Source organism: Mytilus californianus, unplaced genomic scaffold, assembly GCF_021869535.1.
Source record: "Mytilus californianus isolate M0D057914Y unplaced genomic scaffold, xbMytCali1.0.p SCAF_3, whole genome shotgun sequence".
In the NCBI taxonomy this organism is placed as follows: Eukaryota; Metazoa; Mollusca; class Bivalvia; order Mytilida; family Mytilidae; genus Mytilus; species Mytilus californianus.
The window spans coordinates 32,995,686-33,022,186 of NW_026262679.1; the positions used below are offsets into that span (position 1 = coordinate 32,995,686).

General features: G+C 32.6%; 2 protein-coding genes across 2 annotated transcripts; both read right to left on the reverse strand.

Annotated features, from left to right (window-relative positions):
- Positions 1–1,191: 1,191 nt before the first annotated feature.
- LOC127734408 (probable E3 ubiquitin-protein ligase HERC3) lies at positions 1,192–3,846 on the reverse strand. Its single transcript, XM_052244266.1, has 2 exons — positions 3,780–3,846; positions 1,192–1,565 (listed from the first exon to the last, which is right to left on the reverse strand). Exons 1-2 carry the CDS (start codon positions 3,809–3,811, stop codon positions 1,259–1,261), a joined length of 339 nt encoding a protein of 112 aa, XP_052100226.1. The 5' UTR covers positions 3,812–3,846; the 3' UTR covers positions 1,192–1,258.
- Positions 3,847–6,670: 2,824 nt separating this feature from the next.
- LOC127733456 (uncharacterized) lies at positions 6,671–21,902 on the reverse strand. Its single transcript, XM_052242814.1, has 10 exons — positions 21,634–21,902; positions 20,903–20,965; positions 19,485–19,574; positions 16,858–16,941; positions 15,861–15,953; positions 15,266–15,385; positions 13,154–13,315; positions 11,553–11,645; positions 7,028–7,174; positions 6,671–6,700 (listed from the first exon to the last, which is right to left on the reverse strand). Exons 1-10 carry the CDS (start codon positions 21,889–21,891, stop codon positions 6,671–6,673), a joined length of 1,140 nt encoding a protein of 379 aa, XP_052098774.1. The 5' UTR covers positions 21,892–21,902.
- Positions 21,903–26,501: the final 4,599 nt, after the last annotated feature.

The following is a 26,501-nucleotide window of genomic DNA, read 5'->3' on the forward strand; positions in this document are numbered from 1 at the left end:
TTGATCAACACTACAATAATTTATGGACCTATGAGGATAGGAAAATATGGACGGTCAAACAGATAAATGCCCTATAAAACAGGCTAAAAACAATCTGAATGTTCATATAAACCCACTAAGAAGGCTATATTATTCTTCAATTATCTAAAAATCAATTTTATTGTACAAAAACTTTCATATTTAAAAATTTAATAAATATAAATGCTTTTGAAAATGTAGAAAAATGCAGAATTCAGTTTTCTATGCATATTTCCCTAAAGGAAACATCTTGCACAGCCAAGATCAACAAAACAAATTTAGAGAATGCTTTGTAATAGATATTTACATAATTTGACAAAATATAAAGTTGTTTCTTGGGTGTGCACTTAGTTTAATGATTCAAAATATACTTGAAAATCTATGCAAAACCAGGAAAATCAAGACATTCTACAAAATGATTTAATGTACCAATTTCGTGTGATTTGTTGCTATTACAACCACTCTTATTTTATTTTAAGAACTCCTCTCATGTCTGTTATGTTAGGACACAACTATGACCTAGAATGGTTACTTTGAATATTTGGGTCAAATAAGGGCAATATTCCCCCTACTCATTTTCTCATTAGCATAGATGCCAACCATTACGATTTTTCCGTAATTTTTCCGATTTTGCAATCAAAACTACGCTATTACGGTCAAAGTCGAATGGTTACTGATTTCCCGGTCATCGCCGCTCAACTTTGTAAAAATCAGATTTTTATCATTACTTTTCTGGTCTGGTCCGGTATTTAGAAAACGCCAATGTAATGCTTCCCGTTTCTTCGGGAGTTATCGACCTATCATTTGATAACTAACTGACTTCCGATGAGGCAAATTTGCATTTTATGAAGTAGCTTTCCCCTTTCTCTACTTCTCCTTGACAAAACGAAAATGTACGAGTCGAGAACTTCTGAACAATTAATGAATGGAATACATACTACAGATAACATGTTTAACGAAACATGTTAGTGCACATCACTTTGCAACAACTAGTCAATAATTTTTTTGGTAAATGCACGTTTTTGAATGATTACTGAAAACTTTTCAAAATTACAGAAAATTTGATAAATTGTTACTGATTGTGTCAAAAGGGGGTTGGCATCTATGCATTAGTCGTATTAAGGTTACCTTAATGAAGATCAAACGTTTAAAAAGTCTGAAAGTGGCATAATTTACATGAAAGATAATTCCCTCCATCTAAAAAACGCATCTTCCTTACATGATCAAATCATCATAACATTTAATCCCTAGTCTTGTCATACAAAGTAAACATGCCTTTTACATAAACAGAATTGGAAATATTGTGGAGGAACAGGCTCCAAAACTCTCTTCTCAAACCCCCTAAATCTACTCCATCTTCTCCACTGAAGCTAATTTTCAAGGGGTTGTGCAGGTCATCCTGGGATACCCGTATCAGCTCCAGGGCATCAGATAAAACAAATCCTCTCCGTACTTCCATCAAAAAGGGATCCTCAATGTCAGGCTTTATAAAATTATGACTATGTTCTTTAAGAGCATTCTGTAAAGCATCTATTGACGGATTCCCACTAAAAGAATAATAAAAAGTCAAGAACTTTTATCATACTATTAAAACATTTGAGACAGAAATATCAGACTCATTTACTTTCATTATTATCATACATTTAAATTCACACTATTAGAATACTCATTAAAATATAATCTGTTGCAAAACATTTCAAATCTTTGTGATTCTAACTAAATGACTGCAGATAATTAATTTGAAACCATTTTCTCTTTCTTAAATAATTATGAATAATCTTCATACCCCACATTCACTGGGAAAATAATATCTCACCAGACAAAAGGTTCTGAACTCAAACAAAAGTCAACTAACATTTGTTTAGGGCTATGCACATCTCCATTGTATGTCCCCACTATCTATCAAGTTTTAAAATTTTGTTGTGCATTTTCAGCAGTTGTGCTGACAAACTGTTTCATTAGTGTATCTTGGCCAAAATACGAAGCTTAAAGGAGGATCTAGAAAAATAAAATGCTTCACTGAGCGCAGCTTGAAACGAACGTACAGGTCGAAACCCTGAACAGTTGGGGCAAGTATGGACACAATATGCAAGCTTGATATAGCTCTGAATTTGGATTGTGATTAAATATTTGACACATTATAGATTTCCGACACAGAATAAGTGTTGTCAAAGAACTTAAAAATTTGAAATGGAACATTTAATTTACCTAGTATGGTGACTATGGTCCAATATCCAAAATCAAATCCATGGTTAGAATCAGCATATAAAGAAAACCCATGAATTGAATTTTTCATAAAATCAAACAAAAGACTAATTTTGAACCCTTTGGACTTCAATATGGGTTAATTTGAAACGGGGCCCCAAATTAAAAATCTAAATGCACAGTTAAATTCAGCATATCATAGCACAAGAATTCAGTTTTTGATAAAATCAAACAAAAGTTTTATTTTGGACCCTTTGGAACTCAATGTAGACCAATTTAAAATTGGGGCCCAATATCCAAAATATTAATACACGGTAAGAACCCCCAACAATCCAAGACTTTACATTAATCCCCATTGAAATTGGTAAAATCTTTACATTTATTTTCAATTGAAGATTTTTTGCTGTTGCACAATACTGTGCTGTTCTGCAATATTTAGTAAATCTGTTTTCAGACTATACATAATTCCTGCCATATCAGTATTTGATGTTTCTTTATATATTATAGATTAGAAATAGTTTATGTTAGAACCAGCTAAGCAAGAGAACATAAAAGAAAAGTATTAGAAAAGTCTTGTTTTTGGCCACTATTTGACCTCCAACTCCCAAACGGTTAAGGCCACAACTCGTAAAATAGACACCAACCTTCCTTGTGAGGTATGGAACCTTGCAGTACAATTTCATAGAGATCCATAGACTAATACTTAAGTAATTGAAACCCTTCACTAAAACCAAATGTCTACAGACGACGACGACGGCATTATAGAACCCTATTTTTTCGTGGTCGTATAAAATATTAAATCAAAATGACATGTCGATATGCACATCTACATACGACATATGTCCTTATAAATTACAAAGTTTCATGAAATGCTTTCTGTATTGTGGTTTTAGGAGTTGCACTCACAAGAACAGGATGGACAGGTCAAAAACACTATAACCTACGCATGGGGTATAATAATCTGAACAGAGATTGATATCAAATACAAAATTTAAAAATCATTATATCAACTAAGTACTTTACAATAATTTTACAAAATTATGTAATTTAAGTGAAAAATTACATCAAGATTTCATTTCATTTCATTATCCTCATATTTGCAATCAAATTACCGGTACACAAATTAAATGTCCAGAGGGTTTTACTTGAATTATAGTTGAATGATAGGGTTTTATCTCTTTGCTATTCAGGAATATCTATCCCTTCCAGATCTTCAAGACCATTAAAAACAAAAGAAGAATGTATCCATGGACCAAACAAATTTGAACTCGATACATGTTTTGTGGTAATAATCATTGTTTCATTACATTTGATTGAGGCAAACTAAAGTGAGAGAACAGAAACAAATTTCATTATGTATGTAAATTTGTAGATGGACAAAGGTAAAGCTTAATGCTCCCATTGCCAAGCAGCACTGAGCATGGGCATGAAAACTCTCCTTTGACCGATAATTTTTTAGTTTTGGTATTCTCTCTCTATTTCACATTGAGCAACTTATGTGCCAGTATAAATGCTATTCCAGTCTTATACTTAATATGCAAAATTTCTAATATTACCCAACATCTCCAAGTGGTGCTACATCTGGCATATACTCATCAAAAGAATATCTATTAGTTTCTTCAGTCAAATCACTGAAAAACAATATTAATGGGAAATTATAGTGCATGATTTTGCTTGTTCAAAAATATTGCTGAAATAAATGTAGTATTCTTAAATACAAATCAGATTGGTTTGAAATTTTCTTATCATTTGATGCATCTTCAAAAAGTCAATATAATTACAATATTAGTTTTTTAAAGTTTATAATTTACATTTTTTTTTTATCTGTGTCAATTTTAGGTACTATAAATATTCTTATGAACCCAAAACTCTAAAGAATTGATATTTGTAAATAGAAATCTTAGCTTTACCTTGCGACATCCATAAGGATTTGTCTGCTGTCATTATTCTGTGATGAAGTGGGTGCTTGCCCTCCAGTCCGGAAAAGTATTGTAGGTGTACCACATGTCTGATAAATACTGACTTCAGGCTGTTTTGAAAGAAATAACGTTACTCTTAACAATCACCTCAAATTTATCAAGTCTATTTCTTAGTTCAGTGAACCATAAAAAAGAACATATCATAAGGAACAATGTGTACTAAATTTCAAGTTGATGCGACTTCGGCTTCATCATAAACTACCTTGCCCAGAAATCTTAACCTATTTGAGATGGACGATTGTACAGACCAACGCACAAACCAAAAAACAGAATGCCCCTCTACTTAGTACTATCTTAGATGGGGCATAAACACAATTGCAGATTTATACTAATTATCTGATCCAACTTTATGTCTGACCTGCATAAAACTGAGTTTAATTGAGAAATATAAATATATCTCTCTATTGATGTTTTCCTAAACAGACTGGTTAGCCATAACTTCAGACTTGAAATCCAAACCAACATTACCCGGGGTACTCAAACACAAGTTAGAGAGGTGTGGTGTAGAAGTAAGCACATCAATAACAAATAACTATGCCAATAGTTCATGATTTGATCCTTGCTAATGCATAAAGGGATATTATTATCAGTTATTAGAAATAGGTGCCAAATTCACTTTAAACAAATCAGAAAAAAAAAAATGACAATAAATACCTGTCCAAATCTTTCTCTTTCTAGATGACTTCCTTCAATACGAACAGTATCAGATGAATTCTAAAATAATTCATTTCTTTAAAACAGCAATTTAAAACATTACAAATTACTTACAACTTGAAGCATCGTTTTGTGTTTCTAAACTAACACATTCATATTCAAAACAAGGCCATAAAGAAGCGTGGTATCCCCTATCACCTTGACCATCAAAAGAGTTCCATATATTTTTAAGGACTAAGTCTGTTCAAATTTTTTTCAAAATCCATTAAAGGATATTAATTCTAGGGTGTTCAAAAGGGTGTTATGGAATGATGGTCGATAGAATTACATTATCCCCATTGCAAATTTGTTGGCTAGAATAAAATAGATATCCCTGCTTCATGTTTTCATTTTGAATTTGGAGTGCTTTGACCTCAGCATCATTTAAATCTAAGATTGCAACATGCATTTAGGACCTTTATACTTAGTACCTTTTATGCTTTATTGTGTCATCATAATTGTTTATTGTTTACTTTATATTTGGCATGGTACCGGTCTATTAAATTAAGCCTATTTCAAAAGAGTTTATAATGTTTGTTCTTTTGTGCTGTAAGGCGACTGTCCAAGGCTAGAGGGAGGGTTTTGATTCAAAAAATATTTTTAACCTCGCTGCATATATACTAAATGTACCTGACCCAAGTCAGAAGCCTGTAATTTTAGTGGTTGTCACTTGTTGCTGAGTTGCATATTTGTTTTTTGTTTATTGTTTTTTAAATAAATGGGGCAGTTGGGCACCAAGCAATCTCGTCATAAAAACTCATTTTTTTATTTTAAGAGTCAATTTTTGTCTATCAGCCAAATATGGAATTCAAGCCCACCTATATTCGTATTACTTAGACGGACCCAATGTATGGGCATGCTCAGAAGGGAGTATCAGAAATAGTAGACATGCTATGAATGTATTAGCACATGAACATTTAAACTATAAATATTTACGTTAATAAGATAGTGGATATATTTTTCCTACATAATCATGAAGTACATATTACTTGCATTATCAATGAACTTTGAACAGACAATAGTGTTTCTTTCTAGACAGAGGCACTGAATAGACAACATGCATATGTACATGTATTAACGAAATTTTTAAAAATTGTTTTTTTAAATGTAATTGATAGTGTTTTAGCCTAATTACGTTAATTAGAGTATTGAAATGACATGAATATTTTTTGTTGTTATAATTTTATTATTTCTGTTTTAAAGTTTTCACCTAAAATCATTATTTTCGCAGATATTATCTTTAAGATGAAATAATATGTAAACCAATTTATCATGGAAATCACATTTTCTACTGATAAGATATACTTACAGGTCCTGTATTCATAACATAATTTAAGATGTGTTACAAATTTAAACACTTATTGTCATTTATACAAACTTGAGTAGCTTTATACATGTTATACATGAGCCCAGGTTTTAAATATAAATACATGAAACTTAAAACAATTTTTCCTTATTCAAGTACATACAACTGCCTGAATGAAATTCTGTGCTACGACCGCAGCTCTTCTTCTAGGTCTGTGGGTCCTACCAGCTGAATTCAATGAGCTGAAATTCGAACTATCACCATAACTTGTGGCTGTAGACAGGCTAATGCTTTGCTGAAAAAAAATATTATGTTATGTGCAACTTTGACTTCTATTGTGCAGTTACATTTAAGTTGAACTTGGGATAATAGACCATTCTCAGGTAATTTAAAGCTACTCCAAAATTGTTTTTTAAACTAAGGGATGCAAGGGATGCAAGTGATGCGACTCTGTTGTGAAAAGTGATTTTCAATTGGCTATCCTAACCCCACAAACCAGCTGGAGACAACTGGGTCATAATCAAAGGCCTACTAAATGTGATCTATATTATACAAAATTACAGAATGTTCCATAGAAAAATTTGGTGTTCAAGCCTCCCTCAAAACCTAACAATGACCCCCAGATGAAAACTAAATTTGATTGCAGCAGTTATCTCTGCAGGCCATAGTTTGGGCGACATTCTTTTTGCCAAGTTGGACCCATTATCAGTAATTAATGCTTGGACAATGGTGTTAATGCAGTTATCTTGATTTTGCAAAATGTTATTTTTTCTTTATGAGACTTAATAAGGGCTGTCCCCCTCCCCCTAACAGCCCTAATACATACAGCACTTGAATCTGTTACATTTAAACCTGGATCAGGAAGCTCTTCATCATTTAAACCTGGATCAGGAAGCTCATCATCATTTAAACCTGGATCAGGAAGCTCATCATCATTTAAACCTGGATCAGGAAGCTCTTCATCACTATTCTCCTAAAAATGTTAGCATCATATTTGAACACTTTAAAAGTTATAGCCATATGCATGTATATTACTGATAAATACTATTACTAAAACATTCGTACGAAGTATCATAAATATTAATACAAGAGTTTAAAAGTTATAAAACAGACATGTTTGTATTTTCAGACAGATAGACTTTTTGAAACCTTCCCTATGTCTATATATAAATTAACAGTAAACACAAAAACACTACTCCAATATTCATACTAGGTATCATCAATATAAATAATTGTATCTAAAACAGTTACAAGTTCTGCCACAATAAAATATATGTGGGTTTGGTTTTGCAGGCCTAAAATGACATAGGGTAAGTCAGTAATACCATAATATTTTGAAAAATATTTTCTTGCCTTTCCTAAAAATGGTAAATGGTCAAACTGGAAATTTGGAATGCAAGCCATGCCGCTTACTTTGAATTAATCTATAAAATATAAATACTTACTGCATTTATACGTAGTAAGCATTTATACATTGAAATCAAACATTTAAAATATGCAATTCAAAGGCTACCTAAACTAAACAAACATTTCCATATAAACAATTAATCACAGATTTTTGTTTTGCATTATATCCCATACTAAGCTGTATTTTCATAAAAAAAAGATGTTCAACAGTATTGTGAGGAAAGCAACAAGCATTCTGAAAGTTTCACTGTTTTTAAATATTCAGTCAAGTTATGCTTATTTATTGAATAAGGCATGATTAAAGTTTCACAAATACTATAAATAACAAGAGGCTCAGGTGAGGCTGTATCATTCCCCTGGCTTTTAATAGGCCATTTGAAAAATCTTCTTACAAAGAAATGCAAAATGTCAAAGAAACCTTGATATTTGACTTTTGACCTTCATAAGAGATTCCTATGAACTTTGGTTAGTCTGCCCATAAATTCATGAGCTAATGACAAACATGTCTTTTCCCTTATGATTTTAATGGAAACAACAGCTGCATGGAGCATGATGAATCTCAACCATTAGTAAATGGTGTTGCAGTCATCAATCCTGCAAAGTTTCAAAAACAAATGTAAATCAAAAGAAGATTTTTGAAAATCGGCCAATCAATATTAACAATGGCCTCTGGCAGCCATTTAGTTTATCCACCTTGTAACAAAGGTGGAACTTTAGTACAGGTCTTTCCATACTTCATTACTGCCAACTTTAGTTACAATCTTCCCATTAATTCCTGAGCAGTTGAGAAAAAAGTCTTTTCCCAGGAACCATAAATGGATTTTTTAAAGAGGTCCTTCCAAACATCATTCCTACCAAGTTTGGTTACTATCTGCCAAGTAAGTTTCCAAGGAGAAGATTAAAATGTGAAAAGTTTACAAACTAATGCAAAGTGATGACATAAGCTCAGATGGCCTATAAACAAAGCTAGTTATAAAATAAAATTTCTAGATGGGATATTATTATGTGCTTGATATTTTGACTGAGTGTTACAAGCTATAAACCAAATTATGTTTGTGTATGTATATATATATATATATATATATATATATATATAAGTACGTCTGAACCAGTGACAACTCTACAACAGATTTATCCATCGGATCACCAGCAGTTATGGTGATACATGGCTGTGTACATTCTGTATATACAACTCGTCTAAACATCAACCCAACAATTTACAGATCTAACATTGTTGGGTTGATCTTTAGACGAGTTGTATATATATATATATATATATATATGTATATAAAAGAGTACAATATATTAAACCACTACACCAAAGCAAGATGTTTGATATAAAAAATAATACGTAAATAGCAGAATATACAGGAAACTAGATTTCCAGAATAATGAAAAGTTACTTACATTAAGGTCTGTAAGAGAAGAATCAAGTAATTGCATTAAGAAAATCATGTAGTATTAATCAATCCCATCAACCTGTATATAATCAGGGTATGCAGAATCCATTTTAAACACAAGATCATAGGGGAGGAACAAAAAGAATTTGTTTTGCCCCTTAATATATTATAAGGTTAGGTATACTACCCTCCTTTTGGAGTAGTATAGTCCTACAGACAGATAGATTGGTTATCTGTCGGACTAGTCTATGCTCAGAGGGTAGTATACCTAACACCACTGTATCCAAATTGCACCTATTTAGTATAAGTATCAGTGTAAATCGTACATGTTTTTTTAGAGACGAAACTATTTGTATTTCTATTATTTAACATTATGCATGTCTTTCAACATTCGTAAATATATTTAAATATTTACAAAACGTTCACAATTTACATCAACAAAAGAAGTATAACTGCAAAAGTAAAATGTACAGAAATGTTGCCATTACACGTCCACCAAAAGGTAATCTTTTGAAAATGAGCAGTAGTGGGGGGAGATAAACATATTGGATTAAGCAGGTCGTCAGAATACTCTGCAAGGATAGGCATATTTTGAGACCATGAAAATGTGTTATTAAAGGAGGATTTTGGAAAACTCAGGTGTAGGATTTGTCAGGTTACACTCTAATGACTTTACGGTTCAGCAAGCTAGCCAAAGATATTACCTTTACCTACACATTCAATGCATTTTGTTGTAATTATAAAGCATCTGCAACTCAGTTTCTTTGTTTTTTTCTATCAAAAATGTCATTGAATAAGGGCTATTCCATTAAAAAGGAGGTACTAGGGTCGGAAGGCAATTTTTAAGTACCCCCATGACCAAGAGGAATGTACCATGTATCTTAACACCACCCAACAGGAAGTCGTTTCATGATAATACAAGAACCAACTGGAATATATCTAACTTATTTTTTACTGGCCCTTCAAAATTGAGAAGAAATTACCTCTTGGAATTGTAGATATATGTATACTCTGTAAAAACATCTACATGTAATATCAACATTTATTAATGATAAAGAAAATTACTGTCACATTTCATTGGATATTGACATGAAAATTTGTGAACTAAAAGTTATTTTGAGTTTCTGTATAAACTATTTCATGCTTTTTCTTTCTTTTCCATATATCTTTTGGTTTTCAATTCTAGTGTTTATATTTCATCATCATAGATGTATTTTGTCACCTGCCTGGAATTATTATTTTTTTTATTGTATTTGATCGGCAAACCCGGAATTACCCTTATCCGACCCCGGAATCTGATCCAATATTGTAATCGTCTTCATTTCCGGTTTATGGCATTCATTGTTCTTCAATGTTGTTTTTGTCAGTCAGATACAATTTTTTCTCGTATTTACACATTACTTGTTGGCGATTTTCAGTATAAAGCTAGCGGTTGAACAAAATGAGCATCGCTGTCATGAATAATAAAGATAAAAATAAATTTTAAGATCGTTCGGAAGTTTTTGTCCCAAATTGAAAACTGGGAAAAAGTAGGGTATTTGCCATACACCTTATCGCTATTTGTCCGCCATTACTGGACATCACAAAAGTTCCCGTAAAATTTTGACGTCATAATAGAAAATATCTGACGCCACAATGGAAAAGTGATTGTTGTACGACGTCAAAAGTTCAAGCGGGACAGATTCTCGGGTCAAGCGGGAATAGCGATACGGTGTATTGCCAATAGGAATGGGTCCGGTATTTGGACCCTGTGGAATACTAGAAAAATCCCAGGAGGGGTATACGATCTCAATAGAAATATGGCTTTAAAATGACCATACTGATGGTTAAAAAGGTCGGCAAAGTTAATTTTTATTTTCTTTCAAATCGAAGGTCCTTTCATTAGAATTTGACATAGTTCGTCATGTGCTTGTCATTAAAGGGAAGTAACTCTTGCACTTCAGAAACTGGTACCATAGGTAGAATACAACGTTGTGCCTGCTGCTGCGTAAGTCGCGGGAACAGTTATGTTTTCCAAAATATCACGATATGAGCATGAGACAAAAACAATCGGTTATATAAGTCCTTGCAAAAACAAATAATAATAAATAACGAAAAATAACACAATGAAACCGAAGGTCACAAAAACTGACTGTCAAAGACCAACAACCAACAATACTTAGTTGGACCACTGGCCATAAACGCTTCAACACATCAACAACCAACGGGATTTTTTATAATTGCCGTCCGACCCTGGTACATTCTTTTTAATGGAATAGCCCTAAGAAGCAAGGTGATTAAAAAGGTTTATTGGTTTCTAATTACCCAACCAAGTCTTTCCTTTTTTTCAACAGCCAATTGCATTAATTAGATATCACCTGGAGAGATTTTTAAGCCTTAATTGATCCTGACAATTCTTTAAAGTTTGATGAACATCTTTCAAAATTGAAGGCAAAATCTTGTGGACAACAAAGCGATCACAGATAGACCGGTCAAGAAAATTATACCCTTTTTTTTTTTAAATTTTGTGGCGTGCAATAACACATAATTTTGGCTACAACTTACCATTAGGTTGACTTCAGCATTAGCTATAAGTGGAAATGCTCTTATCTGTGAAGATGTTTGTGACCTTTGTTCTAAAAATGGTGATGACAAGTCCTGAAATGCAAATTATGAATGCTGAACATTTAACCAAACCAAGAGAGAGTTCAACTTTAACCTTGTACTTACATTTACCTATTCATACTAATTGGAAATCATTTCAAATGATGTTCTTGCTTATATAATGACCAAATTTGTTGAGGTTTGTAACCAGTTAAGTTTACATAAATGTATGGCCTTCAAAACAAAACAATATCCCATGTACATAAAGATCTGATCAGTTGCTATAAAATTAATCTTCCCCCTAAGGTGATTGGTAAATAAATATAGTAACCATAGGTCTTCCACCGACTGGAAGTAATCCCTCGCATTTGTATGGCTTGACGGAATGTTGAAGTGCACAGTCACATTCAGTAAGAATTGGAACGTTAAATCTGATGCCTCCTGTAAGAAGAGTGCCATATTCTTTGCGCTTTAAAATCCTTGCTACATTTCTTTCAGTGGCTAGTAAGGGACCTGTTGCAAGGCTGAATTTCTGTCCCTGTCCAATGTACCTTCATTTTCCTATGGTCAAAATTTCACTGACCTTTGTCCCAAACCTCCTTTGTTATAGGACCTACCCATTGTGTTTATTGCTAATTTGTTCTGAACATTCATGAAATAATGCCATTGGATTTTAGGCAACCAACAATGAATTAATCATATTGAATTCTTCATCAAAGCACGACTATTAAGTGGAATATTAAAAGGTTTATTTTGTTTAATTAGTAAATTAAGCATCTGTTGTGAATACGTAGTACAAAATGTAGTATAAACTGATGTGGTTTACTCAAATGAATTGTTTCAAATTTTCCTAGTAGACTATATGGTATGGGTTTTCTCATTGTTGAAGGCTGTATGGTTATCAATTTCATCTAGACTTTGGTGGATAGTTGTATCTTTGGCAATCATACCACCTCTTCTAATTTTTATAATGCATCAATGCAGATGTATTTCATATTCAGCTGGATCTTTATTTGAATGGACTACATGAAGTTGATTATGCTTTGCTACTAGCCATACCAATATTGGAAAAAGATTCAACAGGGTACCTGAGAACATACCAAGAAGCAAAGTAGGGTCACATGAGAGGTAGGATATGAGATGTATAAAAACATGAAGCACCAACACTGTGTAAATGTATAACCCCTGCTTGCAAAAAATGCTTTTCATAGATTTTTATTTTTTAATATTTCAATAATAATAAATTTCTTTCATAAAATGCTTTTCATTGATTATATTCTTTTTAATATTTCAAAGATAATATTGCTGGCTAGTACAAAAAATTAAAGACTGCAAAAAATTAAAATTTGAGAAAAAAAAACAAAAAATTTTTGCTCTCTCACTACCATTTTTTTTAAAGAAAGTGTTCAAAGAACAAGAAATTAATTTGGTGTGGCTTAAGATAGATAATTTGAAAATTCGATCCTAAGAGTAAGAGATTCTTGAGAATCATGTATTTTCAAAAAATTTGAAAACTTGTGCAAATTAGTTGATGTTAATAGATATCAATCACTCAACATTACCGCATCATCCAACCATTCTATCTGGACCAGAGTGTTGCTTGTTATCCCAAGGTCTGATATAGTACCATGACAATCCCTTGAATGGACAGGTAAATTGTTTGCAATATGGATAAAATAACTTTCTGTTGCATCATCCATACTGCCAATGAAGTCCTGTAGAATCTGTTATGAATAAATATGCAGGAAATCAGTACATCGAAAACAATGAGATGCACAGCATGCAAAATTGCTTCCCTTTTAAAACAAAACATAACAAGTTTGTTTTAAAAACTTGCAAGTTGGCAATCTTTTTATAAGGCAAAATTTCAGCGCCAAATTTAAACAAACCATAACAAATCTAGTATTCACATTGATTTATGTCAATACCTGTACTGCAATCTATCATCAGCTGTGTTTGTAAATTCATTTCAAGATGGATCATGGATGGCAAGATAGCAATTTCATCATGGTTAATGATACTATTTTTGAGACACAGGTAAAATAAAAGATAGTGAACAACAAATTGTTTTTTTTAATATAATATACAAAACAAACTAAAAAAATATAATCTGCACATTAAAGTTATGAATATTCTGATCATGCAGACAGTTGATTCTAGTCACTTGTTTAATAAATATGTTTCATTGATCAATTCTTTTTGAATACAGTGACCATATTGTATTTCGGACACTGACATGACAAATGAAGAGCAATCAGAGAAATTTAGTGCTCTATGATCATTAAAATAATATGCACTTTAAAAACATCAATGAAAATTAATTTAAAGATAATCTGTTGTATCAAATAGAAGGCAAAGCCAATATTGATACACCCAAAAATATTTTTTTTTCAAGTTTATAAAGAAACTGAGAAAAATTGTATTCTTATCCTATAGATTTAGAATGAATTAGTGATATCTAGATAACCATTCCAATTTGTTTAAATTTTCCAACAATTGCAAGTGGAATCATTTAAAAAAACAAAAAAACCTGGTCAGTTCAAATTTTACTAGACCACAACAGCAAAATCGCGGGGATTTAGAGCTTGGTTGATAGCTCGGAGGCCACTTCAATACTTAATTGATAGGGGGTGCCGCTGGGGTTCTGTTACCCCACCTTTTTCATATAATTTATGTATTAAAAATCTATAACTTTTCATATATTGCATAGGTAAAAATAACCCCTTTTCCAATATTGTTTGAGTTTCATGTGGTGTGTAATGTATGAAATGGAATACCCAAGTGTCAAAAGAGAAAAATTGTTTGATAAAAACACAAACGAAAAAACATCAACAAAGATGACAGTGAAGAAGTTATGAGATTTTTATTGACACCCCCCAGAGGTTGAAAGTATGTTAACTGTTTTTTAACTGGAGAATTTCAGAAAAGGTATCAAAAGTTATAGGTACTTGGAAACAGGACAATTATTTTAAGTCCTCTCCTTTTTTCCAAAGTCTGTTTTTTTTTTTGGTTTCTGTTAAATTCCATGATTTTCGTGTTTCTGTATACTATGAACATACGTATATATTATAAATAAAGTGTATTTGCTTTTATCTGTCAATTCCAAGTTACTTCTCCATGTCTATCACTGCTATATTATATAGAGGGTCTCTATATATGATCATATATTATAGGAGTATAATCACAGGCAGAATAACGCGAAAATAATTGTCATGTCCCCGAGTAAAGTTTAAAATCGAAAGTCTTGTCAATGACTTTAAAGTCGATCTGATGACGGAAACAATATCAAAAAGCTTTTTTTCCCCGTTTTTCTCCAAAAATAACTCAAACTGAATAATCATAAGAATGGATGACAAATGCGACTATGCATGGTACCTATAGGACACAGAGGCATGATGATTAATTTATTGCAGAAGGAAGAGAAGCGACACACAAAATGAGGTCTTCTCGTTTAATAGTAAAGTGCAGGTGAGGGGAATAGAACATTTTTTTTTCATTTGTGGCCCAACTGTGTAGTTTCATCAGATTCATTTCATTCGTATAGGAAGAGACTAATGACCTATGGACACTTTTGTAGGCTAGCTACAATAATTTTGTGGCAATTTTTTTTTCAACAACAGATTTCTATAAGTGTCCCCATTATTAGTAAGCAATACTCCACTAATTCTAGTTACCTGGACATTATCTTCTGGTAGAAATTTTCTTGTATCCAACATGTTTCCTCTTCTTTTTAGTTTGATTTTTATGCCAACCAAAGGTTCATCTGGCAAATTTCTCTTTCTTCTTTGTCGTGACTGAAAATAAAAAGAGGATAAGACTCTTGTTAATGATATATTTACACATTGGGCTGTTCCAAAAATAAATGCCATACATCTTAATAATATAAGGTTATTGGTATCTATACCCTTTGGATACTTAACAGTCATTTTCCAAATTAGAAGAAAGAAAATCAATTTGTTTGACCTTTTAATTCAGTAGCCTGAATCTAAGTTATATTTTTTTCAATTTTTGAAAAGTGGGGTGGGGCACTTTATATATTTACATCACAAATTATAATGTATTTTGATTCTCAATTACAATTGTCTGAATACACCTTATTGTTATTTGTTGTATATGGAAATCTGTCCTGATAAGGTGTATGATAGGTGATGAAACAAAGTACCTTTCATATATTTTTTTTCTGAAATTGCTCTTATTGTTTTTTTCACAGCTGCAAATTGATTTCCTATATGCTAAACTTGACCTACAAATTTTAAATTTATATCAAACCTCATGTAGATGTCCTTCTCTTTCTTCTATCCTCTCTCTGTCTGCCCTTAATCTTTCTTCTATCCTCTCTCTGTCTGCCCTTAATCTTTCTTCCTGAAATGACAGTGAAATGATCATGTCATAAACGGTCTCACAAATGCAACACTTTTAAATGATTGAACACAAGAAGGTCCTTCTTTTGTATGTAACTTTTAAAACATTAAATACTACAGATATGTTTGTTGGTAATCTTGTTATATTATTGCAAATTAAAATTTTCTACAATGAAATGTGTTTAAACATGCATAATTACTAGAACCATATTTGACTGAACTTGCACCCTAAAATCCTTAAGTAAGTGTTTTCTGAATCTCAAAGTAAGCATAAAACATTGATTTTAGAAAAAAATACCTAATATCATGTGATTTTATAGTTTGTATCAAAATGTAATATCAACCCTATTAAGATAAAACTGGGATGAGATTTTAGTTAAGTTTGGACGAGTTATAAAATTTGGATATGTTTGGCTGTAAAGTCTATTTTACAAGATAACGCAGTTCTGTTGTAAACGAAATCATTCATTTATCATTGTAAGAAACAACACATCATGAAACTGGATACCTGTATATTTGTGTTGCTTTGTCAACTTTATTTCATTCAAGAAAATTGATATTTCATTGTGTTTTTTAATATTGTAGCAACCTACCAGTCTATCTTGTACACAATCGTTAAGCAAGCGTTTTCTGAATCTGAAAGTACGCTTTACCCTAGATTTAATTACAAAGCAAGCGTTCTGAATATACACCGTGGTCCAATAGAAAAATAAAGCTAGATTCACACCAAATATGATATCTTTGATCCAAACGAAAGACAAAGCTAACTATTAAACCACCAAATATGATATCATCCTATCCAATAGATAGATCTGACCAAATATGAGGAGCCTAACAGACTAGGGAAATGCAATATAGTCCACTCTGATGTATGATTGAGATGTCCCTGTAGGATGATAACATACTTTCTCCAGATCTGATTTCAAACTTTGCTGATATTCTTTATTTTGTAGAGCAAGAAGAGCTCTTCTGTCCACCAATGTTTCATTCTGAAAATAATAAGTTCCCGTTTTCAAATAATTCCATTTTACTTTTTGTTGTCAATGTCTATTTCATCATTTCTTTTTTAACTTACAGTCAGGACTCTACTTCGTCAAAATTATCTCCCCATTACGCCAGTTCATTTTTACAATCGTAGAAATGGAAGCTATTGTAGGGATGAGGCGCTGCCAACTTAGCTCTTGAAAATCGATAAATCTATCCACATAACACCATTAAGATCCTTAAATGTCAGTTGTATTTTAAAAGACAAATGTATCTACTAGCTAATGAGCATCAGTTAATGTTCTTGTCTGCATTGAGTCAACTTAAAACTATTGTCTGATTGGTTGTCAGGTGGAATTTTCGAAAATAAAGACTATAAACCCTAATTATCACACACAAAAAAATATGTTTTTTTCGTAGATATGCATTTTTACCATCCAACTTATAAGACTGTCGTCAAGTACTTTTAGTAAAATTAGCTATTTGAACACACCTACTCTGTTTTTGTGATTCATTAGAAAGGTATTTCACTTGACCCATTTATTTCATCTTTTAGTACTGTGAATTTTTTATGTTATAAATTCAACATGTAGCCTTGATATATAAAAATGATAGAATCTGAAGCGAGCTGATGTATCAAATACTCTTGCTTTATACGTTTTCAAGACGAAATATTCAACTCAAACACGCCCTAACGTAAAAAGCTACTCTCAATTTTCTCTTTTCGATACAATTGTTTCCCATTTTTTTGAAATTTTTCTTGAGTTACATAATGAAAGGGCAGACACGAAAATTACTGAACTAATAGATTGATATGTTGTCAATCCGTGGTAATTTAAAAAAAAAAATTTGGAGGTTATGCATTTTCTACACCAAACTTGATAGATACCCATGTCGTCGACTTGATATCTAATTGTTTTGCTCAACTTTGTAATGGATAAATTGAAAACTTAGGCAAATAGTGTTTTTAAAATAAAATACTACGTAATTGAGCAGAAATTTTGTTACTATAGTAAACATTACAGTAAGCATTTACCGCCTTCTTTAACAAAAAGCTTCGATTCTGTTGTTCTATTTCAACCAGGTTTCCACCTGCTTAACCATGACAATACATCCAAATAGAAGAGCTTACAAATAAAGTTAAGAGAACAAAAATGAAAAATTAAGCAATTTAAAAGGGGCATAACTCTAGAACCGTTAAAGTGATACCACCAACATTCCAGCTTGATCCGTGTTTTGTGGTACAAGTATAAATAAACATTGTGCATAAGTTTCATAACATTTGGTTACGGCAAGCTAAAGTATACAGAACAGAAATGGAAAAAAATCAGCAATTTTTCCACTGTAAAGGGTCACAACACTAGAATGGTTAAAAAGCAAAAATAGAACAATAAGAACATATCTGCAAGTTGGGTAAAATACTGTTTGATGGTTTTAAGAAATAAGAGGCTCTCAGAGTCTGATTCCCTGACATGTTATTTTTTGCTTAAAATCTTTCCACAATGATAAATAATTTTGCTGTTAAATATATATTATTGAGGGTCTTAATAATTGCACTTTAATTTTCTTGTATCTGCAATATTTTCTTCAAAAGCGGAAAAAATGCATTTTACCCCCTATGTTCCATTTCAGCCATAGCGGCCATGTTTTTTGAAGAAACAGAAAATAAAACACAAACTTTTTTCTAGATACCCTAAGGATCATTCAGCTTAAGTTTGGTTTGAACTGGTTAGTATTTTCAGAGGAGGAGATTTTTTAAAGTTAGAAAACATGATAAACAAATTGTGCAAAATTAACCTTAAAATGCAATAGCTCCTTACGGGGTAAATTGACAATTTTGGTCATATCAACTTATTTGTAGATCTTACTTTGCTGAACATTTTTGCTGTTTTACAGTTTATTTTTATCATTAATAATATTCAAGATAATAACCAAATACTGCAAAATTTCCTTTAAATTACCAACTTAGTGGCAGCAACCCAACAATGGGTTATCAGAAAATTTCAGGGCTGATAAAACTTTACCTAATGAACTTTTAACCCTTATCAGATTTGCTCTAAATGCTTTGGTTTTTGAGATATAAGCCAAAAACTGCATTTTACCCCTATGTTCTATTTTTAGCCATAGCGCCCAAGTTTTTGGACCATTCAGCTAAAGTTTTGTAGGAATTGGTTCAGTAGTTTCAGAGGAGATGATGTTTGAAATAGTTTACACCAGACAGACGATGAGGGACGCCAAGTGATGGCAAAAGCTGCCAGTTCCTTCGAAACTGTTAGCTAAAAAAGACTAAAATATGAAAAGGTAGTGGGCAGAAGGAAAGACAGTAAATGAACACAAAGGTTTAGCAATAGCTTCCACCAACCTTTGGCAAGGATCAGCCAAAAAAGTATCTTATCCTAATCAATAATTAGTGTATCGTGACATCCACCATACTTATTGGTCATTATGTTGTGGGTCTCTTGAAAAGCTGTATTGATGAATTATTATTTTTTTCATGTTATACAGAAACAAAAATATCAAGAAAAAAGTTTTGATAAGGCTTACAAACCTCAACTGTAACAGCCTCATCTTCCGCAGATGTTACTGTAGATGTTCTAATTGATATTCTTGGCAATGTACTGTCAAATGAGCCACTAGTCTGCAAAAAAATAATAAATCAGTCTTCATTGGGATTTTTTTAATAACTTTCAGTTTGGATAAAAGATGAAAATTAGATGGGGAAATAATAAAAAAATCTCCAAGCCATTTATAAATTTTACTGCAAAAAAAAAAATCGTTCACAATATATTTAAGATGTGGTATGAGCGCAAATTATAAAACTCTCCATCCAAGTCCCATTTTTTAAACGTAGACCATTATAGGTCAAAGTAGCCTTGGCTCATACTGAACAGCAAGCTACTAAGGGCCCCAAAATTGACTACTGGAAGACTATTCAAACATGGAAACCAACAGTATAATCTATATATAAAACTAGAGGCTCTAAAAAGCCTGTGTCACTCACCTTGGGGTATGTGCATATTAAGCAAAGGACATAGATGGATTCATGACAAAATTGTGTTTTGGTGATGGTGATGTGTTTGTAGATCTTACTTTACTGAACATTCTTGCTGCTTACAATTATCTCTATCTATAATGAACTTGGTCCAGTAGTTCCAGTGGAAAATATTTTGTAAAAATTTACAAAAATTTACAAAATTTATGAAAATTGTTAAATATGGACTATAAAGGGCAATAACACCTAAAGGGGTCAATTGACCATTTAGATCATGTTGACTTATTTGTAGGTCTTATTTTGCTGTACATTATTGCTGTTTACAGTTAATCTCTATGTATAATAATATTGAAGATACTAACCTAAAGCTGCAAAATTTTCTTAAAATTACCAATTCAGGGTAGCAACCCAACAATGGGTTGCCTGATTGGTCTGAAAATTGGTGATAAATAATTTTACCCCATGTCAGATTTGCTCTAAATGCTTTGGTTTCAGAGATATAAGCCAAAATCTACATTTTACCCCTGTGTTCTATTTTTAGCCATGGCAATCATCTTGGTTGGTTGGCCTGGTCACCAGACACATTTTTAAACTAGATACCTCAATGATGATTGTGGCCAAGTTTGGTTAAATTTGGCCCAGTAGTTTCAGAGAAGATTTTTGTAAAAGTTAACGACGAAGAAAGACGACGGCCGCCAAGTGATTTGGGCCAGGTGACCTAAAAAAGAGGAGAAAAAGGGGAGAAAAACATCAAGAATGGAAAAAACATCAAATCAAATTCAAACTTCCATAACAGCAGGTGCACAAATTTCTATAGAGTTTCAGAGATCTGGGTTAAAGTAGTTGTTGTTGTTGTTTATTAAAAACTGAAACCGGTACACTTCTTTACAATTTTTGCCAAAAATTCCCAAGTCTAAAAAATGTGGAAAAAAAATTCCAAATAAGAACGGACACACTCAAATATATGTACTAACCTGCAAAGGTGTAATTAATGTTGACCTATTATTTAAACTACAATTCAGGTTACAGGTCAGTTCCTAGAAAAAAATATAAATCATGTGATCATAATTTTTTTTCATCTATTTGTTTTTTCGTAGAAATACATGTAGCATACCCATCCCAATTTCATTATTAGTCTGTTTAAGATACAATTAAATAAATGGATGCTTGTATGTCTGAATGAAATTATAAGCCTGCTAAAAAGCATGTATGACATCGCACATCAAAGAATTTCTAAATTTTCCAATTTAATATACATGTGTATGCCCTTATTTTAAATATATAAACAGCTGCGACATGAGCACATGATACGCCAATCAAATTTTCAAAGAATAAAGTTCTATTACTTCTCAATGTCATATTAAAAATTCATGAAAATCAAAAAGGAGCTTACATCAATAGATATAAACAATTAACCAAAGATTTATGCAAATTGGTTCAAGTTTTTTTTTAGTTAATGTCAGACATATTGACAACGGACTGACAAACAGAAGGTCAACGGTATACCATAATACGTCCTGTAAACAGGCGTATAAAAAGGTGCAATACTTTTTTAAATTAAACATATTCATGTCAAAAGCTTATGTTTGCCTCTAGCTGCAATAGCCAAGAGAATATTGCTACAGGGATTTTGCCAAATCGGCAAAGTAGCTACAGAGATCATTAGTGTTTTATGCCCATTTTTCTAATTTTCTTTATTACCTACCTCAATACAAAGAGCTGAAATATCAGATACAGGTCTTATAAAGAGACTCCCACTCTTGTTTTCTCTTTCCATGTATGTTTTTATTCTTGATGGACTGTTTGTATCATTTGGTAATGGTACCAAATAGGATTTATCCACTAGAAACAAACCAAACTGAACTTTTTTCAGAACAGGGAAACTTTCAAAAAGAAAGTTTTTAAGTTGTTCCCATGACCAATCAAGACTGAGCTTACTTGGTACCCTCTTAGAAGGAGTCATTTCAGCATCTGGATATCCTAAGAAAAAAAATACTGTCTTACAAATTAAATTAGATGGTAGTTTTCCATGGAAAACATACAACACCAAGAAACAAAAAGTTTCAACAGGAAGTTGATGAACAACAGAAATAATAACAGTATACACTTTTTTTTTATAGCACATTGGGATAAAGGGCTAAGCCAAATATAAAGTTAGTGCCCCATTTCAGAGCAATTGAAATACTTATACACAAGTTAATACATTGTATACTGAAAGTAGAAAAATGCTTGTTTTGGACCCCTTTTGGGCCCTTATTCCAAAACGGTTGGGACCATCATCCCCAAAATCAATCCTCACTCTCCCGTTGTGGTATTGAACCTTTTTATTAAATTTCATAGAGATCTATTCACTTAAACTAAAGTTATTGTCCAGACACCAAATGTGTCTTTGGACGATGCAGACACATCATACCATTATACAATCCAATTTTTTTTTTAGCGGTTGTATAAAAATATATTACTATTACTTACAATTTCTGTATGACATTTAGAATCAGTGTTGAAGGTAAGGCAAAAAAAAAAAGTTTTTTTCCCTGCTACCCGACTGACCTAAAGTTTTTTTTGAGAAAATAAAATATAAGAAAACTAGAGGCTTTCAAGAGCCTGTGTCGCTCACCTGTATTTACTGATGCTTTGGAAATCATGTAAAATAAGGTTAAAATCATAATTAATAGTATTAGATATTAGATATTATAATGATATCTAAGATAATAAAAAAAACTGCAAAATTTTTGTAAAATTACTAACTCAGGGGCAGCAACCCAACAACGGGTTGTCGGATTTTCGTCTGAAAATTTCAGGGCAGATAAATCTAAATCTGATGAACATTTTTGCCACCTGTCAGATTTGCTCTAAATGCTTTAGTTTCAGAGATATAAACCAAAAACTGCATTTTACCCCTATGTTCTATTTTAAACCAAGTCGGCCATGATGGTTGGAAGGCGGGGTCATCGGACAAATTTTTTTAAACTAGATACCCAAATAATGATTATGGCCAAGTATGGTTAAATTTGTCTCAGTAGTTTCAGAGAAGAAGATTTTTGTAAAAGATTACAAAAATTTACAAAAAATTGTTAAAAATTGACTATTAAGGGCAATAACTCCTAAAGGGGTCGACTGACAACTTTGGTCATGACAACTTATTAGTAGATCTTACTTTGCTGAACATTTTTGCTGTTTACAGTTTATCTCTATCTATAATAATATTCAAGATAATAACCAAAAACTGCAAAATTTCCTCAAAATTACCAATTCAGGGGCAGCAACCCATCAACAGGTTGTCAGATTTGGGTGAAAATTTCCGGGCAGATAGATCTTGACCTGATAATGAGTTTTACCTTATGTCAGATTTACTCTAAATGCTTTGGTTTCAGAGATATAAGCCAAAATCTACATTTTACACCCTATGTTCTATTTTTAGCCATGGCGGCCATCTTGGTTGGTTGGCGGGGTCATCGGACACATTTTTAAAACTAAATACCCTAATGATGATTGTGGCCAAGTTTGGTTAAATTTGGCCCAGTGGTTTCAGAGTAGAAGATTTTTGTAAAAAGCTAAGGACGACAGACGACGGACGCCAAGTGATGAGAAAAGCTCACTTGGCCCTTCGGGCCAGGTGAGCTAAAAAAAGAAATGTAGATTTCATCACAGTAGTCAGACGGGCTAGTCAAAGTTTTGTTTAAAACTAGGATTTCACAAAATTTTGATTGTCATCAAGTCTCAGAATTTTCCCTGACCTTTGCTGTCAGGCCTTTATTGCACAGTTTATTCACTTTTATTTTGATTGTCAGACATTTTTAACATGAAAAGTACTTTTTGGGGAGGGGAAAAAAACGGAAACAATGATGTTTCTTAATACATTGAAAACCACATGTGTTAAAAACCCCGTGACGATTCTGATCAGAAACTTGTAACTTAAAAGTGCTGTCATGTTATCAAAATAATAACATGAAAAGGCAATTATTATGCAACAGAATTTTATACCTGAAAAAATGAAGATAAAATGAAAAAATAAAGTAAAATCATTTCTTACCTACCTACCCTTTTTTTTCTGGCTGGTAGCAGGAAACAGCTATTTTTTTTTGGGCCTAACAATAATTAATGGCCAAAGGTTAAACTTTATGCAATTATGGCCAATCATTCATTAACTGAAAATCTAACAGCCTTTACAAATCTTACCTAATCCAAGTCTCTTCAGTTGAGATACATTAAGGTTGTTCACTCTGGTGATAGGAGCGGCTAAACAAGTTATCTTTATAGCCAGCACGGCGGTAGGCCTCCCTCTTGACCTCTTGACCTCTTTAGAAGTACCCAATCTTCTATTGGATTCAAATGTTGTCGACAGCCTATCGGCTATACCAACAACATTTGAAGGTGATGTACGGGCCTGAATGTTTTTTTTAGATGCAGAAACAAACTTATGTACCATCTGCACAGTTCTCTCTATCCTATTGAGATACTGTCTTTGGCGCCGTCCTGAAATAAAAATATTAAAATACAAAAATTAACAATATAAATAAATTCACGAGGTTCCATAAATAATTAAATGCTTTTCTGAGCGCAGTCTGCTATGACCACAGAGGTAGAACCCCAGACATGTGACAGAGTTGTCAAGCCACAACTGGAGATTTGGAAATTTTCAGCTGGAGTTTGGGCCTCATAACTGGAGATTTTTTTATCGACCTTTTTATCGACGTACGCAAGGTTTTGTTGTGTGTTTAAACTGCATATCTTCCTTTTTTATTAAAAGAACAACAATTCCATACCTTTAAACACCTGCATATCCATTTTTACTTGATAAAAATAGAAGATAAGGGGTTTTCAAATATTTATTCAGTCTGCGACGTTAAGCGGTAGCCCGAAGCCCCTGTCTAGTAAAAATCTCATCGGACTTGTGCAGAAGCACTGGTGTTTGCCCGACCGGTCTTGTGAACATCTGAAATCGTTTGCAAAATTGTAGCCGGTATTTTATTGAATCTATGAAAAATAAGTTACAAATTTGTCGCCGACCTTGTTTTCTTCCGTTAACTGGTATCCCTATTTAATTATATACGGTTGTTCCCCCTTCTTATCAAAGGGAACCAGTCGTCAACGCGATATACCCAATCACCAATGAAATGGTACAAGTTTATGGAAAAAAGATTTTTTTTTTGCAAAAGAACTATTCTAATTTTTTATTGGAGAAAATGAGAATTTTACATTTGACCTGGAGAAAAATACAACAATTTTTGATAAGTTATATTCACTTACAGATACAAAAATGTAACCTCAGAATGCAGGATTTTACATCTAATTTTCCAAAATTTTCTTGGGGGGCATGCCCCCAAACCCTCCTAGAAGGTTCGGATCACTTCGTGATCCTCACCAGTGACACAAAATTTTTCAGGTCTAGTAAACATCAATTCGGGCTAGTAATATTTTTTTTCAAATAGCCCTATGGGCTAGTGCTTTGAAAAGTTTTTGGCACAGACTGATTTATTTATTATGTATAATTCAAGATAAAGTGATCAGCCATCATACATAGTTGGCAAAAAGTACCTCTGACTAAGCTACATTGTCAACTTTGGTACATGTACCACTAGTGAACATGCTTGTAACAGAAGGTGTTAAATTGATAGAGTTGTAGGCTTGCTGGGGAGTAACTGTCTCCATAAGTTTGGTCAAGTCATTAGGGTCACCATAGTCAGCTTTGCATGAAGTGTGGTAAGCATGGTCCTGACCCTTGGTACAAGATCTGCACCATTTGAAATCAGATCTCCAGGCAGAGTTGAATTTGGCTAGATACTTGGTCTTCTTTTATTCGCTGCTGGGGTATTTGGTGATAAAATACGGTTTGCATTTTGTCAAATTCTAAAATTTTAGAATTGTCCAAGACAACTATACTTATATAGGTATTCCATTGGCTTGTATAGAAAACAAGCCATAAATTTCATATTTGAGTTGATTTCATTTGTCTTTGAGGTTCAGTAAATGTTCCATGTTTTCAACAGCATCAAATTAAATCTTTTCTATACAACTTGTACAATTTAATCCTTTGTCAGTATTTCACTTTATATCTACCAGGCTTGTGTCTTAAACTAGCTAGTTGATCACTAGGTAATTGCCTATTATCTTTTATTTATTGTTGTATATACAGTCTAATCCTAAACACCTCAGGCAAATTTTACCTATTTTACCATTATAAAAATCAATGACAGGAAACTTCCGTTTTTCTCAGACTTTTCCCATATCACTTTCGAGTTTCTCTGACTTTTTCTCTGTCCTAATCGATTTTGTAAACAAAAATATCTACTGAAAATTTTACGAGGTTGACATTTTCAAAAAGCGGAAGATTTCAAATTTTAACGGAAGGGACGGAAGAGGGTCTGAAAAACGGGAGATTTTGACTCCCGCCGTAAGAATCACATGTATGGCACCCTGAACAGTTTGGGCAAATTTGGACACAATATTCAAGCTTAATACTGTCTGAATTTAGATTATCAAATTTTTAACATTCAAGTTAACGGACACAAAATAAATGTGGTTAAAGATCTTTCAAATGGTATTGAAAAGTTGGTAGTTCAAATTTTCGCC

What these genes read in the sequence shown, in the direction of transcription:
- LOC127734408 (XM_052244266.1), bottom strand. Translation starts at nt 3,811, where the DNA reads ATGCCAGATGTAGCACCACTTGGAGATGTTGG. An exon ending in GCACCACTTGGAGATGTTGG is followed by an intron (nt 1,566 to 3,779) that starts GTAATATTAGAA and finishes TTATTCTTTTAG; the next exon opens with TGGGAATCCGTCAATAGATG.
- LOC127733456 (XM_052242814.1), bottom strand. Translation starts at nt 21,891, where the DNA reads ATGACTCCTTCTAAGAGGGTACCAAGTAAGCTCAGTCTTGATTGGTCA. An exon ending in TACCAGAAGATAATGTCCAG is followed by an intron (nt 13,316 to 15,265) that starts GTAACTAGAATT and finishes TATTCATAACAG; the next exon opens with ATTCTACAGGACTTCATTGG. An exon ending in ATGCTGAAGTCAACCTAATG is followed by an intron (nt 7,175 to 11,552) that starts GTAAGTTGTAGC and finishes TAACATTTTTAG; the next exon opens with GAGAATAGTGATGAAGAGCT.